Source organism: Anoplophora glabripennis, unplaced genomic scaffold (genome assembly GCF_000390285.2).
Source record: "Anoplophora glabripennis isolate ALB-LARVAE unplaced genomic scaffold, Agla_2.0 scaffold42, whole genome shotgun sequence".
Classification (NCBI taxonomy): Eukaryota; Metazoa; Arthropoda; class Insecta; order Coleoptera; family Cerambycidae; genus Anoplophora; species Anoplophora glabripennis.
Genome location: NW_019416219.1, coordinates 1,307,525 through 1,323,315, shown reverse-complemented (window position 1 = coordinate 1,323,315; position 15,791 = coordinate 1,307,525). Strand labels below are relative to the sequence as shown.

The window sequence follows — 15,791 nt, the reverse complement described above, 5'->3', positions numbered from 1 at the left end:
TTTGCCGTTTACCTACCCAGTCCACGATTCCGTGTAGGTGACAATATTTTCACTATATTTTATATATATTTTTTTGTATATCTAAAGGATTGATTAATTTTTTAAAATGTAGACTTGAAATTCTTTTACGTTATTCAGTAAATGAACTAAGAACAATATCTAAAATCGAGTTACCTTTTATACAGTCTGGAGAATTCTTTAGGAATATTTCAGTTTGACGTTTGTAATACCCCAATTATTGAAAATTAGGTGTACGTGCCACCCAATAATTAACAAGAAATAATTAAAATATGATCTCACCATCGCGATCAGGCAAAGTAACTATCAATCAATTGGTAATTGGAAATCAATAGAAATGTGTTGTATTATTACACACAGGGTGTCGCGCTTAAATGTGATACAAGCCTGTAACTTCTTTAATTTTTGGCCGATTTCAAAAATTTTTATTTTGGAATGTGGGGCAAAAGAAATTCTATTTAACTGTGGTACTGCTGTTTTTATTAATGCAATTCACGGCTAACTAGGGCGTGTTTTCTTGACATCAAAACAGTTGATTGGTATTAGCGATTTTTTTTCCAAAAAAATGACTGTATTTTCACTGCAGTAAAACTTGATTATGTAACCATTTATGTTCTATTTTCAAAATTATTTCTCGTGACATGATAACCAGGCACAATCTGAAGCCAAATTCTAATTCCTTGGACATATTTAGATCGATGTTCCCTGAGAGAAATTATTTAGTCGTACAACTCATTTAAAATATAGCATAGGAATTAGTTTCAATTTTTTTTGCGATTTCTTATCAAATTAGAGTGTAGAGAAAAACTGGTACCACTAGCTTTTACAATGGGTCAGAAAATATGTGTTTAAATGTGTTTGTGTCGATTTTAGGCACCTTCATATTTAGAGAATTTTTCCTTAGAAATTTTCAAGACTTTTGTGTTTTTGCCTAAAAAGAGAATTGAAAAAAGTTTTCCAATACTAATTCGATCGCCTTAAATTTGTATAAAATTTGAGAGAAGGGAGATTATGCTAATTTTTTTATGGCATGAAATCACTTGTTCAGAGGCAATCCAAGGCTAATTTTAAATTCCTCACATCTGATTTACTGCAGTTATTTTTCTCATACAACCCATTTAGCTGCACTGTATTATTAGTTATTACAACTTTCAATTTGTTTGCCTAGGAAGAATCTAAAAATTCTCCCAAATTAATTTGAACCCCCTAAATTAATTTCTAAAACTGTTTTTTAGTAGCTATTCATTAATAATTAAAAACTAGAGAGCCGTCATAAATGTTGACAAGCCATGTGACCGTTGAGCTTAGGCAACCAATATTGCAGGGCTGGTACTGGTAACGAAAAATCCCTAAATGTTGGCGTCACCAATATTAATGGTCCGTTTACAATGAACAATATCAAACTGTTATGTCTACAGCTTACTGTTACAGTATTTTAGAATTTTAGTGAAATTTCCAATGAAATTTGCAAAATAAAAAATTGAAATAGGGGTGGCAACCCTGATATCTCAAAAATGATTGCACATGTTTTTGCAAAACATTTCTTTCTTCATAATCAACTGATACAATCAGGTGTTTTTTTTTCAATATTTTTTTTAATACATTTTTCATGGTAATTTAAATTTTTAACTTCAATAATTTTAAGAAAAATAAAAAGTTTGTGAAAAATAATATATGTACATATTTATATTTATCAGTTGAGCAAAAAAAAATGTTTTGTAATTATACTGACTGATTAGAATTCAGTACAAAGAATTTAGGGGCGTATTTTTGAGGTCAAAATAAGACTTCTTTTCCTATAAACATGAGTCCAAAATAAATTTTAAGTTATAAAATTTAGGGGAATAAACGCACTAGTACGAAACGTCAATGTTCAGGATGGCAAAAAAGTTAGGGCTAATTAAATTCAAGCGTATCCTTATAGGTGGCGACCTCTACAACAAGCATCAAAAGCAATGACATACTTAAATTTAGCATCTGTACCCCAAGTTTTATGTGAACATTCAAATCTGGAAATTATTCCTAAAAAATCAAAAATATAAAAATCTTTTAACTTTGTATATTGAAATCTAAGCATTTGTGGACCCACATTTATAGGAAATAGTCTTATTTTAACCTCAAAAATATGCCATTAAATTCTTTGTAGTGAATTTTCAATCAGCCTGTATATAGGGCAATTCAGAAATTATCCAAAAAAATTTGGGAGATGGAGTCAATATCGTAAAAAAATTGTTTGTAAAATACTTAAGTTTTTGAAAAAAATTATTATTGTAGTTGCAGTACTTTCAACCATTACATAGCTGGACAACTGTAGTCTCTAGCTTCATTTGCAATACACGTGAAGAGCTACGTGGCCTCAGCAACTCCGAATATTAAAATCCGATGTTACAGTCGTCGTTGCCAGTGTTTACAGTAGTTTTTTAATAGTTAGTGTCAAAAATGGCTTACGTGTATAGTAACTTGGAGTTCATGGATATCGTTTTAATTTATATTGAAGCAAGACAACATTTGTATTATGATGATGCATTTGTGATATGGTGAAACAAGGCAACATTTGTGTTAGTTCATAGAAACTAAGTAAGACGGACCCAAATGTGTTTACACGTCGGTGGACAAAATTTTGAACACTTGTAACCATTTTATTTAAAAAATAGCGGCAAAAGCAGTTGAATTTGCTGATATAAAATTCTATTTATTATTTCCTTGCGAAAATTTTTAAGTTTTTGTCCGTTTTTATCACACTTTGCCGCCATGCCGGTCGCATTGGACGAGGTCAGTTTTTCCAGTGGACCAGTTTCCAGTGCCGTGCAGAAGTGTATTTTTAATAATTTTCGAACTGCCCTTTTTGATTTTTTCTTTACAAAATTGTATTTGTGACAGTCCTATGTACATCAAAAATTTTTTTTGGATAAATTCTGAACCAACCCTTCATGTGCAACCCTTCCAGATTTCAAGGTCGCCTGCTCCAATTTTAATTATTTCATGTATTTCAATTGAAATCATTTCATCACGAACGTTTCCTAAGTGGGTCTAGAACCATCCCCCAAAAAACGTGAAAGGTCCCAACCGTCATTATCAAAATATGATATCTTTAATTTTCATCAGCCATCACTGCGCATTATGTGTTTGAAAATAAACACGATTAAGAATATATTTTTTATTTGATTACTTAGTACAGTTCAAATAAATTAAATACAAAATTTGTTATTAAAAAGACAATTCACAGTATTTATTTTAAAATAAATATTAAAGTTTGTAGCCAGGCTACGGAGTAAAAAACATTAACATGTATTAAAAAGTTATCAAATGACAAGTTACATTTTGATTTTATATAACACAAACGATATTTACAGGTGTTTCGCAAAGGACAAACTAAAACAATAATGACTAGATATTCAGTTTGTCCTGTTTTGGCCAGGCTATTTTCGCGTCTATCCTCTTGTAAGCCAGCATGGTATGTTTACCTTCCTTCATAAAATCTTGAGGGCACTCGTTATCCATCAGCATCATTTCTGAAAATGCTTTTATCAATACAATTTTTTTTAATATCTCGTTCGAAACCTTACCTTCGCCGTCGGTAAGTCTATAGAGAGCGTAGTCTTGTGGGTTGGTTATCCTCGCCTTGTGCGCTATAATCTTGCACACCTCCTTTGTAGTCATGTGAGGCCTGGCAGGCAGAGTCTTCGTCAGTATTGAGCCGTGAAGTTCATCTGGGACTACCACTTTTAACACAGACTGGAAAAAAAATCGATGGGAATAAGTTTACTTCTTTAGGTGCTTATATATGTCCTTTAGTCCAATCAATAGGTAGAAGAGCTTACAAAAAATGCTACTGGAAACAAAAAATATGGTGAGAGTAAAAAAATTCTAAGAAAGATAGTGTATTTTTCCTGTGGAGCATAAACGGCGAAGTTAACCTAAAAAATTCATATATGTCAAAAAAACTGTTTTTTGCCAATAAAAAAAAACTTGAACTCCAATCGAAAAAAGTTAAATGAGAAAGTTGTAGCTATTAAAAAAACCTATCGATTCGTATTTTTAATTATATCGATTGCTATATTACTCTTTGAGATATTCGCAAAAAAACCGTCAAAAATAGACTTTTTTTGTTTTTGCTGTACCTCTTGCAAATTAAGGTTTTGAAACTTATTACTTGCTCTTGCTGTAAATGTAGCCCCCGGCAAGCAAAAAAGTACGTTTTTTTAAATTAAAAAATATTAAAATTTTTTCAAGTTATAACGATTTTTCGAAGAGGTCATTTCGAAAATCGGCTCATTTTTTTCCTTAAGAATTGTACTTTCATGGTAAAAAAGACTGACAACGATTTTATTCATTTCAAGTGTCCAAAGATGATTTTGAAAAAGTAAAAAATTTTTAGTCGCGTTTTTCTTGAATATCTTTCGATTTTCATTTCTCGATAATGTCTATTACAGGAGTCGATTGCTGGCATTTTTACATGAATTTAAAAAAAAACGTTGCTCTATGTCCTTTTGCAGCGGAGATAATTTTTAAAGTGCTACAGCGACAATTCTCACAGAGATTGAAGTTGAAGACTTATATTTTCAATAAAAAAATGCTGTGGTTCATTTTAGCCACTTGTGCATTTTTAATTTTGCATCAAACCGAAAAATTCGAGCGCGACGCGAGCTCACTGTAGCGGCCGGCCAAGTGGGGGTAACACTACTCGGCCGCTTCAAAAACTGAATTTGCACGTTTAAAAGCGCTCTTACTTTCAAAATCTTCATTATCTCGGCTTCTGGACCACGTACAAAAATTCCTTTGTACTTGTACTAATTTCGACGAGATAAACCAAAATATGACATTTACGACAGCCTTCAGTTTTCGGAGCGGCCGAGTAGTGACCCCCACTTCGCCGGCTGCTACAGTTAGCTCGCGTCGCGCTTTAGTGCTTCGGTTTGATGCAAAATTAAAAATGCAGAAGTGGCTAAAATGAACCACAGCATTTTTTTATTGAAAATATAAGTCTTCAACTTCAATCTCTGTGAGAATTGTCGCTGTAGCACTTAAAAAATTATCTCGGCCCCAGAAGGTCATAGGGCAACATTTTTTCGCGTAAAAGTGCCAGCAATCGATTCCTGCAATAGACATTATCGAGAAATGAAAATCGAAAAAGATATTCAAGAAAAACGCGAAAAAAATTTTTTACTTTTTTCAAAGTCGTCTTTGGACACTTGAAATGAATAAAATCGTTATCATTCTTTTTCACCATGAAAGTATAACTCTTAGGGAAAAAAATGAGCTCTGATTCGTTTCTCTACGACTATTCGTCGAGCAAGAAGAGCCGATTTTCGAGATGACCTTTTTTTCGAAAAATCAATATAACTCGAAAAATTTTTAATATTTTTTAATTGTAAAAAAGGTACTTTTCTTGCTTGCTGAGGGCTACATTTACAGCAAGTAACAAGTTTCAAAACATTAATTTGCAAGAGACACAGCAAAAACAAGAAAAGTCGATTTTTGATGGTTTTTTCGATATATCTCGAAAAGCAATTGATATATTTAAAAATACAAATCGATGGGTTTTTTTTTCTCATTTACTTTATTCGATTGAAGTCGAAGTTTTTTTTCAGCGAAAAACCGTTCTTTTGACTATGAATTTTTTAGGTTAACTTCGCCGTTTATGCGCCACAAGAAAAATACACTATCTTTCTTAGAATTTTTTTTCCTATATCACCATATTTTTTGTTTCCAGGTGGTATTTTTTGTAAATTTAACATAAGGCCGTGACAGATTGGACTACGTACAACTGTTTGTTTGTTGTTTTTTTGAAGAATTGAATACTTACATCATTTTTAACGTGATTTTTCACATTTTCCTCACAGCTATCCTTGAAATTCTTAAGTACGTGTACGGCGGACGACAGGGTAGTTAAGTAATAACCACCCTCGCCCGAGAGAAGGGAGGGATGTAACAAACCCCACATATATTCAGCCTCGATCTCGGCCGCTACGAAATTAGTTTTCACCAAGACCCAAACGAACAGTGGCAAGAAATCGTCGGCACCCAACTGCACAGTTTTCGCAGTGCCCGATGATAATTGTCCGGTTTTTACCTAAAAATACAAAACATTTGTTAATTTACTACAAACGCAGTACGTCATTAAATATTTACCGAGTTAAAAATTACTGCAATAGCCGCCAAAAGATATTCAAGTTTTTCTAACGGGGAATCGGCACTCTGAAGCCTCTGTAGATACTGGGAAATCCTGTTTAGGACGCTGTCCGATGGCAATGAAATTTTTGGCTGCAAAACAAAATAAATTTAAATGATGTCAAATAAAAAATAAATATTTACCTTTATGGCTAGTTCCGCTATCGGTCTTGTGGAAGCGTATTGAATATTATCCGCTAGTAGTCTAATGGCACCGGTTTTAGTGTAATGATCCAAAAACAACTTCTGCAAATGGTTCTTCAGAGGTTTAACTACTAACTTGTGCATTACCCCTTCCAAAATTGCGTCTAGATTAAGAAACTCCGTCGATTTTAACTGAAACAAAAACAAGCGTTAAAATTTAAGCACGCCTTTGAATGGAATTGCAATACCTTACTCCTCTCTCGCTCTATTTCCTTATAGAAACCTTTCTCTCCGTGCTTCACCAGATAATTCTTCATCCCCGACATGAACTGCCTCATATTTCTCATAACTACTTGAGGATTCGTTTCTTTCGATTCACAAGTGCAAGCTATGAAATTGTCTATGTTTTGAGCAAAGGTGGTGCTTTTATCTTGAGCCAATTCTAAAGCGTAGGTCCTAATACTGCTGCCGACGGTTTTTGGTCCATTTTGGTCTCTATTCCTCAACGCTTGCAAACGTGGAGCAGCTAGACGTAAAACGACATGAAAACGTACATCCACATTTTAATAAATCAAAAACTTACAAAGCAATGGATCCAACTTGTCCTTGAAACTTTTAGATCTGCTGATGGAAGCCACTTTCGTATTGGAAGTGTACGGTGTATCACAATAAGAGGAATCTTCAGTCTAAAAACGAAAAAGTTTTGATTATAAACGGTGTCGTTTAATTTAAATATTTTTTACCTCAGTAACGCCTTGACTAACTTCAGCCCAAGGGTCAGAAAACTCAGTAATCTCGCTAATTTCCGAGGGAGGGGGCCTGGGGGTCCTTTTGTCCTCCACGTTATCATAAGCCGACATTCGACATCTCTCCTCGTCCAAGTGCATGCCAGACGACGTTTTAATGTCAGGAAACCTAGCGGAGAAATTACTACTTTGCACAACACAATTTGTTAAATAATGAAAGCCCAAATTACCTTTTTGAGATTAGATCTTGTAAAGTGGTACGGTCGTCGGGATCGGGAGTGTAAGAATCGAGCGACGAGATAAAGTTGGGGATAGTGGGCCAGTCAGAGTCATAATCTTGATCGCTGGATTCCATATTGACATCGCAATCGTTTGCTGGAAAGAAAATTACGTGATAGATTACGGTGTGTATTTTGCGTTACGAAACTTGTAGTTAAGACAAATTTTTGAAAAACGTTGCGATAAAGCTTTTTGATGAACTTCAATAGATCATGAAGTACATAATGTGGGTACACGTGACCCATTTTAAGTATTATGTCAAGTGCGACAGCTTGACGTCGTGTCGGTAGGACGTACTAGGGTTCCAGGAAAAGTTCCACAGCAGATTGGCGCTAAGGACCAGATACTTATACCTGCGAGCGACTCCACACCATGACGACTCTTCAGCAAACGCTCGCCCTGACAACACTTCTGTTTCGCTAACTTTGTTTTCAGTAAAAATACTTTTATTTTTACCAGTTTCATTGTGCTGCATACCGCAAGCATGCCTCAATAATGTGTATAATAATATACAGCATGAATCTTTTAAGCGGGTAATAGCACCAAAGCGAATACTTACTCATAAATTTCCAACCGTTATCGATTTGCCAGCTGTCATTTATCCGTGGCTTGACCAAAGGAGGCTGTACGGGTTTAACCTCGGGTTTTTTAATCCCCATAAACCTTTGCTTGGGGCTTAAATTGTCCACCGAAGCCGATATCACTCCTAAAATAAAACGTCTAAATTAACGAGTGCTTTAAAGAAACAATTAATTTTAAAATTAATAACAGTTAAGTATGTACAAATGTACCAATATTCTTTGGCTTACCCCCAATGAATTCCGTAGAATCGTCCACCCTCTCCAGTCCAGAATTTAAGGTTTTGTGTGAGTGCAGAGCAGGAGGGTTAGAATGCCTGTGATGCATTGGGATCCCTGGCGCTGGCCTATTCACCAGTCTCCTTGGCACCTGCTGCCCCTGAGCCAAAGCGTCTGCCGGTTCTGCGTAGAAAGGGCTGCCTTGTTTCGGAGTGTGGGGACTTGGTAACTCGGGGACTGTCGGTGACAACATCGTCGATTCTGTTAGGGGCGATTGTACAGACGAAGCTGAGAAACATACTGAAGTAAGTTATTCCGTTCTATTTGACGAGTGTCTCAATTTATATGGGGTGTCCTGAATTTTAACCACGGAACTTCAAGAATCCGTAGAGTCAGAAAAATAAAGGCACTTTGCTGTATAAACTTGTTCTCGAAAGCACGGGATGTTAGATTAAAAAAAAGTTATATCTCTAATTATCATGTGAAGAAAATGGTGTAGAATTGACCACCTTCAGTCACTTTTAATACACATTTGAACCACTGAAAGATATTCAGTAGTTCAAATGCCTATGTTATGTTATTAGATTTTGGATAATACAATTTTTCAAAAATTTGCAATTTTGTCAAAGCCATATTTTCTCAATGTCCATGTTTTAGAGTCTATTTAATAGAAAAAATATAATTTCTTTTTACTTGTGTTAATGACGTACATAAATTGGGACACCCTGTAAATATTCCATATCTTTCAAGGCAAATAAACAAAATAATTTACAATGCATTATTTGATAACTGTAACTGTGCTAATCAATATAGATTATTTAAAAAATATATGTATAATTGACATTGTACTCAATTTATCATAAACATTTAGATTTTACAAAAATATATATAAAGGTAGTAATTATAAAATAGTTTCGGTCTATACTAATGAATGTTATGAAATAGAAATTAAATATGAAGGCCTGTTTTCCTTCTTGATTGAAACATAAAAAAATAAGAATTTAGGTTACTAAATTAAATACTTCCTTTTAATATTTGCAGTTTAAAATAGATTCACTTACTTTTCTCCATGAAGTTCTAAGTATCTAATTTGCACTCAAAATATGTCCGTTACATAAAATGTACACTAAATTATATTGATTTACTTTCGATACAAGCCTGACATTGATTAGCTATCTGTGTAGTATAACTGAGGAATGAAGCAAATATTGATACTAGAAATCAGTTACACTTGGATTACATGACTCACGATTAATACCAGTAATGTAAACAATGGAAGTATTTACCTTTATTTGAATTCTGGCCTTGGCAAGGCGTACTGCAGACACTCCTCTGTGACGATCCATTATGCGAGTCGGTAGGGCTTAGAATATTATTATTCAAAGAGACGATGTTGCCGGTATGCTGCAGAATATCAGGTGAGGCCAAATTACNCAAAGATAGGTATAGGACATAATACATATTTTAGTGTTAGTTTCTTCAGCAGAATTGAAAACAAAAATAATATACAGGGTGTTCCATATGAAATAACAAAGTTTAGGGCATTTCCGGTCAAACAGGAAGTGACGGTCAGTTGTTTTTATGATTAAATTTTGCATCAAATTCAATGATACGCATGCCCAAAATTTGAGATCGATATCTTTTTTCGTGACTAAGCTAGAGCCTGGGTAGTAATCTCGTGGTCACCCGGTATAAAGGTAGTAATTATAAAATAGTTTCGGTCTATACTAATGAATGTTATGAAATAGAAATTAAATATGAAGGCCTATGTTTTCCTTCTTGATTGAAACATAAAAAAATAAGAATTTAGGTTACTAAATTAAATACTTCCTTTTAATATTTGCAGTTTAAAAGAGATTCACTTACTTTTCTCCATGAAGTTCTAAGTATCTAATTTGCACTCAAAATATGTCCGTTACATAAAATGTACACTAAATTATATTGGTTTACTTTCGATACAAGCCTGACATTGATTAGCTATCTGTGTAGTATAACTGAGGAATGAAGCAAATATTGATACTAGAAATCAGTTACACTTGGATTACATGACTCACGATTAATACCAGTAATGTAAACAATGGAAGTATTTACCTTTATTTGAATTCTGGCCTTGGCAAGGCGTACTGCAGACACTCCTCTGTGACGATCCATTATGCGAGTCGGTAGGGCTTAGAATATTATTATTCAAAGAGACGATGTTGCCGGTATGCTGCAGAATATCAGGTGAGGCCAAATTACTGCCGCTGTTGTTCGCGGATTTGGTGGTGCTCTGGTCATTGGTCCACAAGTCCTCGTAGTCACTTATTTTATCCCCGAGTCCACTTTTATAGTATAGAACGGTCGGGGAATCAACTATATCGCTTTCCTGGTAATGTTTTGAGACTTTGTGCTTTGATCTTTTGCTATGCCGTGCCCCTTTGGAGACAGAGAGTGGTGATAGTGTGTCTGGCGTATCTGAGTTGGGAGATAATACTGAATTTGGCGACAGAATTTGATTGAGAGGGGCACGGCGCAAACTGCCTTTAGAGGATATCGTAGAGGTGCACTGGCCCTCCGGCGACATTCGTTTTGGATCACAATTTACTAGTTCCTGTGTCGGGGGCTGCTCGTTTCCAGGACTCTGTGCGTTAACGCTGAACGTTACAGTTGTGGTAACTGTAAAATTATTTGGTGTAGTTGGTTTAGACCACCTGGGAGGCGGCGGAGGCGGTGTTTTCGATACCAATTCACCCTTAAGTGATGAGACGCTTTTTAAGCCTTCCCCTTTCGGATCGTTTTTGCTTGAAAGATTAAGTGTATTGGGCCTAGCCGGCTTATCTTTCAAAACTGGTGTAGAAGGTTCGGCTTGCTTGAAAGTACTCATCAGGGGATTTAAATTAAGAACTAAGTCCGCGTCGGGACTTGAAGCTGCCGAAACGGGAGGGCTGTAACTCCAGAATTCCTGTCCGAGTAGCGCTAGGGAAGACAACTGCTGCCGGCTTTTTGATTCTCTTATGGATTTGGGCAAAGTTAACTGTACAGGGAGTTCATCACAGCAGCTAGCGTAGTGAGCTATTAAAGCTGCCATATCGACAAATCGGTTCTCACTCGTTTCTAGGCCTAAGCGGCCTTCGGAAGAATGAATGAGGTAATGTTCTATGTAGGGGCCTTTATCTGGTGGAAGACGAACCGACAGGGCCATTGTGTCAGATTGAGACGATTTTCTAACGACAAAGCAACCCTCTTCTTTCCCTTGAAGCAGGTGAAATGCGCCTGCACGTTGGATCCCTGGCAGAAACCATATTGGGTGGGACAGGACTAAACGTTCCATCAGACTTATATCACACGTAGCTCCATAACCTAGCCAATATAACATAAAAATTATTTTTCTTGCGCAAAAATTTATAAATACTGTTTAAGGAAAAAAATGTAGATTAAAATTTATGTCGGTGTGAAGTTTTTAGTTACATTAGTATAATTAAGTAGGTACACAAAATTTTATTTTTGTTGGACATTTGTTTAAATAAAAGTTACATTTTTTAATGTTTTTTCTTTATTTTATTAGAAAATTATGAAAATTACTATTTAAAAGTTGAACACAAACTATATAACATTTTAAATTAAAAATATATGTAGATAATCGTTTACCTAATGTTTAATTTCACATTAATTTTTCGTATCTATTATTTTTTATTCAGTTTAATATTAATAATGTAATTGGTACCCATTACAGCACCTATTTAAAAAAAATCTTAACCTTAATTCTAAAACGAACTGTCTTCCATTTCCTTACATTTAAGCAAATAAATTTGTACTCATTCATATTTTATGTATGTGTGAAGTTTTTAGAGATACTTGCCCTATACAATTTTATACTCTTGAACACTTGGTAAGTAGGAACTCAAATAAATAATATTTTAAATAAGAATTACTTACATTTGCTCATGTCTTGTCTTTTAATTAGGAACTTGTGAAAGAGTAAATATAATTAATTGCAAAACTGGTAACTATTTTCAAGACTTCAAAATTTCTATTTCAAAATTGTTTAAAATTTATAAAACTTCAAATTAGGTACCTAGTTTGTTTTTATACTGTTTCAATACAATTTTACAATAAATTTCCAATGGTATCTACTATTTTTTAATCATTTTAATATTAATAATTTAATTTGCATTCAATGCAGCATCTCTTAATATTTTTGAAAAATCTTGACTAACCATATGAGTAAATAAATAAGAATATTTATAGGATAGGGCGGACGGTTCATTCATTCACTGAGGCCATCTCGTGTTGGTGCAGCAAAACATTGTCCTTTATAGAAATTGTTAAACAGAAATCTGCAACCACAAATCGAATCTGTAGGTCTTATTGGTGAATATCTGACTTGTAGTAACTATTTCTATCTCTTTTGATCTTAATTGTCATATGATAGTATAAATCCCTTCATTCACGCACATTAAGGCTCGTAAATAATTCTTTCAAATTCTTTAAAATTGCAGTTTTTAATGCTTTCTTTTAAAAAATAATAATTACAAGTCTCCCTGTACATTCTTTTCGAATTCCTAACAGAATGAATTTGTATATTTGTCACACATTTAAATGTCCCTGCTTTAACTTTTTCATTTAACCAAGTTATAATTAAAGTGTTTCATAAGTAATGGGTCATGGAACAGCTGTTAATGGTTCACGTTCAACTATTAGTAGCTGTTTTGTGATCTATTACTTACGAAATACTTTTTATTTTTAGTGTATTTTGTTACATTTAAATTTACCGCCATTATGGTGCAGCGACATCTATTAGATAGTAGAATTAGAGGTTACTCTAATTGTGTTTTCCCATGCAGTTTCCTTAATTATTTTATGGTCTGTGGTTTCCGAGTGTGTCGTTTGCTGCACCAGCTACAGATGGCGGCACTCTGCCGCTGCTGCCGACAGAAGACAGAATAAAACCATCTTATTTAGTTGCTCATATGACTCTGACCGTAAAACTTGATAAACGTACTTCCTCTTCTTCACATTCAATTCCTTAAGTACACGAAAACTGCTTTCAATGAATCATGATATTATATTTATATTTCTTAGATGCTTTAATTTGTACGCCAAGTTTCTACCAGACAGTATTTAAATTTAATAAACCCTACAAGTCCCTTTGGAGAGACCAGCAACCGATACTTTCAACTTTCGCTAATGAAGACCAAATTCAAGCACATCTACTTAATTCAATTAAGTTTTCTGGTAATAACCGTCCTTACCTTCCTCGCTGTCCTCGCTGCTGGCATCTGAACCCCCGTTAGAGGACATGAGCGACTCCCTTGACAGAGATCTAGACGATGGCGGGGGCTGCACCGGGACCAGCCTAGAGGGTGGCGGAGAGGGCGATGGAGCGCCCACTCCGGGACTCTGACGGTCTCCGAGGCCCTGGAGGTAGGGCTCCAAGAAGGCATCGCTTCTGTAACAATAGAGTTCGTTTCAGTTTGGTTCCAAAGAAAATAAAAGGAAGGAAAGGAAAAATAGAACTACGGACCAAAGCTAGCAACAAATGCCGTTTAAATATTATTTCTTTTTCTACTTGGGAAAGACTTTTTTAATGTGCATTTTCCCGACATAATTTTTCAATAAAGTCTACGTTCTTATCCCATAAATGGGATAAAAATTCTGTAAAAATTATTATGAGTAGTCTTATAAATGATTTGAATTCGACTACAAATTGATACCTACTTCGTTGCTTTATGGATGGCAGTTTTAAACGAAACACTCTGTAGGTATTACCAAAACGTTAAGGATGCTTTCAATCTTCTTTTACCACCCCTTAATGCGTTTATCAATCTAAGGCGTCACTCAAATTTGTAGACCATGGAGTACAATAAAAACCATATTTTAGATCATAAGATGTAATGCTATAATTAATATAATGCAGCTTCTAACAAACTAAAGTGGTGCTAAGTGGTCTAATTAAACTGCCGTTGCAGTATCATAATTTTAAGATATTTTATCCACAGTTTTAATTGCCATTACACGATTCCATAAACATTTAACGATTTGCTTTGATGATCAAAGTATTTATTTTTATAGTTGCCGTAAATTAAAATGGAAAAGAGTATACAGTTAATTTTTTATCTAATGCTGATGGATTTTTTAATAAATTGCAACTTGAACAAATCAAGTTAAAAATAGTTTAAGAACCAGGAAATTCTTTTGACAAATATTTTGTTTCTACTTGTTATTTAAATATTTTAATTTAACAAATGTACTCAAAATTTGAAGTATAGTTGGTTTACCTCCAGATTATTACGGTTTGATTGATTGTTGGTATCAAATATTTATTTGTTTAGTAAATTAAACAGTTTTATCACAATCATGGAAAATACCGAATATATACAATATTCAAACAATGGTATCACACAATTATTGTTTATCAATACAAGAACAACACAAGTGTTAGCAGAAGGTAGCTTAACCAAAAGATCAACTATAGAGAGCAGTAGTTGAAAGGCATGGAAAAATATTTCAATATGTTGATAATGACTCATTTTATCAAATAGATATAAATATATAACAAAATATTTCAATTCTGTATAGTGAAGTATACTCATACATTTTTATACCAAATATCCACAAACAGCTGACCTTTAATAATCATTAAAAACAAATAAAAATTAATTTAGCAAATATGTAGTTCCAATGAAAAAACACGAGAAAAAACATACCTGACATCGTTACGTTTAAATTAAAGAAGAAAATATCTCTTATTTTTGTATTAGTAAGTGATACTTTATGCCATAACCCACCTCAATATCCCGTTTTTTTTTTTAGACGGAAAATGAAAATGCACCTTAATAGTAGCTGACACAAATAAAACGTTTGTTTGTTTATCGGAAATCTATCAATGGATGTCCTACATAAGAACCAGCATTCAACAAAATTAATTTGATTCGACCATTCTTCTTACCGTTTCCATTCGGGCGATTCGTATCTATTTTTATAGGGATACTTTTATTGTAACGTCCATCGGCGTTGTTTATTTTCCCAGCTCGTGTCTCTCAAATTGCCCGGCATATATTCGGAGCGAGTAGGAAGTCCCGACTCCCAGACGACGCTAATGCATTCTCGTGTCACCGTTGGACGTTTTATTCTGGCCGTTGTTTTGCTTTTACTTTTAATTTCAGCCTTCCACTACATTATGTACACGTCGGCATTTGCATCTGGATCTGACGTCGCGCCGTTTATTCCAGGGGGCTTCGAGGTGAAAGCATATGCCGCGACTTCTTTCGCAACTACTTGGAGTTGGGCGTAATTCAAACCAAAGTGTCAAGTTGCAGGGGCGCTGACAGGACCGGCCTTATCCATGGAGGAATTTCTTATTTTTTTAACACCTTTTTGAAAACTAGACTTTAATTATTAATACTTTCTGTTACGCCTATGTGAAACATAAATCGGGTAAATACACCCGCCCAATATCAAAGATGTCGTTCTCGTTGAAATATGAGATTTGTTAATTAACCTCTAATTCTGTCCGATCGTGTTCCCGTTGTTTACTCAAAGCCCTCTTAAAATAAAACGAAACAAAGTAAATAAATCGGCATATCCGCTCAGATAACCCCCCGAGATTATTTAGCTTCCTCTAACCGGTACTTCGGCAAGGTTTATGATACGATAA

General features: G+C 34.5%; 1 protein-coding gene across 2 annotated transcripts; it reads right to left on the bottom strand.

The window, feature by feature from the left end:
• Positions 1 to 3,196: 3,196 nt before the first annotated feature.
• LOC108905447 (protein sprint) lies at positions 3,197 to 13,579 on the bottom strand. Of its 2 annotated transcripts, XM_023453931.1 has the most exons (14): positions 13,387 to 13,579; positions 10,394 to 11,494; positions 9,442 to 9,588; positions 8,168 to 8,443; positions 7,918 to 8,064; positions 7,310 to 7,454; positions 7,077 to 7,248; positions 6,917 to 7,019; positions 6,582 to 6,859; positions 6,334 to 6,525; positions 6,151 to 6,282; positions 5,825 to 6,091; positions 3,585 to 3,753; positions 3,197 to 3,530 (listed from the first exon to the last, which is right to left on the bottom strand). In XM_023453931.1, the coding sequence occupies exons 1-14, from the start codon at positions 13,433 to 13,435 to the stop codon at positions 3,406 to 3,408; spliced, it is 3,303 nt and encodes a 1,100-aa protein (XP_023309699.1). In that variant the 5' UTR covers positions 13,436 to 13,579; the 3' UTR covers positions 3,197 to 3,405. The 2 variants fall into 2 exon arrangements, with proteins under 2 accessions (XP_023309699.1, XP_018563829.1); XM_018708313.2 differs by lacking the exon at positions 9,442 to 9,588 and having other exon boundaries at positions 10,247 to 11,494; positions 13,387 to 13,531.
• Positions 13,580 to 15,791: the final 2,212 nt, after the last annotated feature.

What these genes read in the sequence shown, in the direction of transcription:
- LOC108905447 (XM_023453931.1), bottom strand. Translation starts at nt 13,435, where the DNA reads ATGTCCTCTAACGGGGGTTCAGATGCCAGCAGCGAGGACAGCGAGGAA. An exon ending in AGGCCAGAATTCAAATAAAG is followed by an intron (nt 8,444 to 9,441) that starts GTAAATACTTCC and finishes TATGTTTCTCAG; the next exon opens with CTTCGTCTGTACAATCGCCC. An exon ending in TTGCAGTAATTTTTAACTCG is followed by an intron (nt 6,092 to 6,150) that starts GTAAATATTTAA and finishes TTGTATTTTTAG; the next exon opens with GTAAAAACCGGACAATTATC.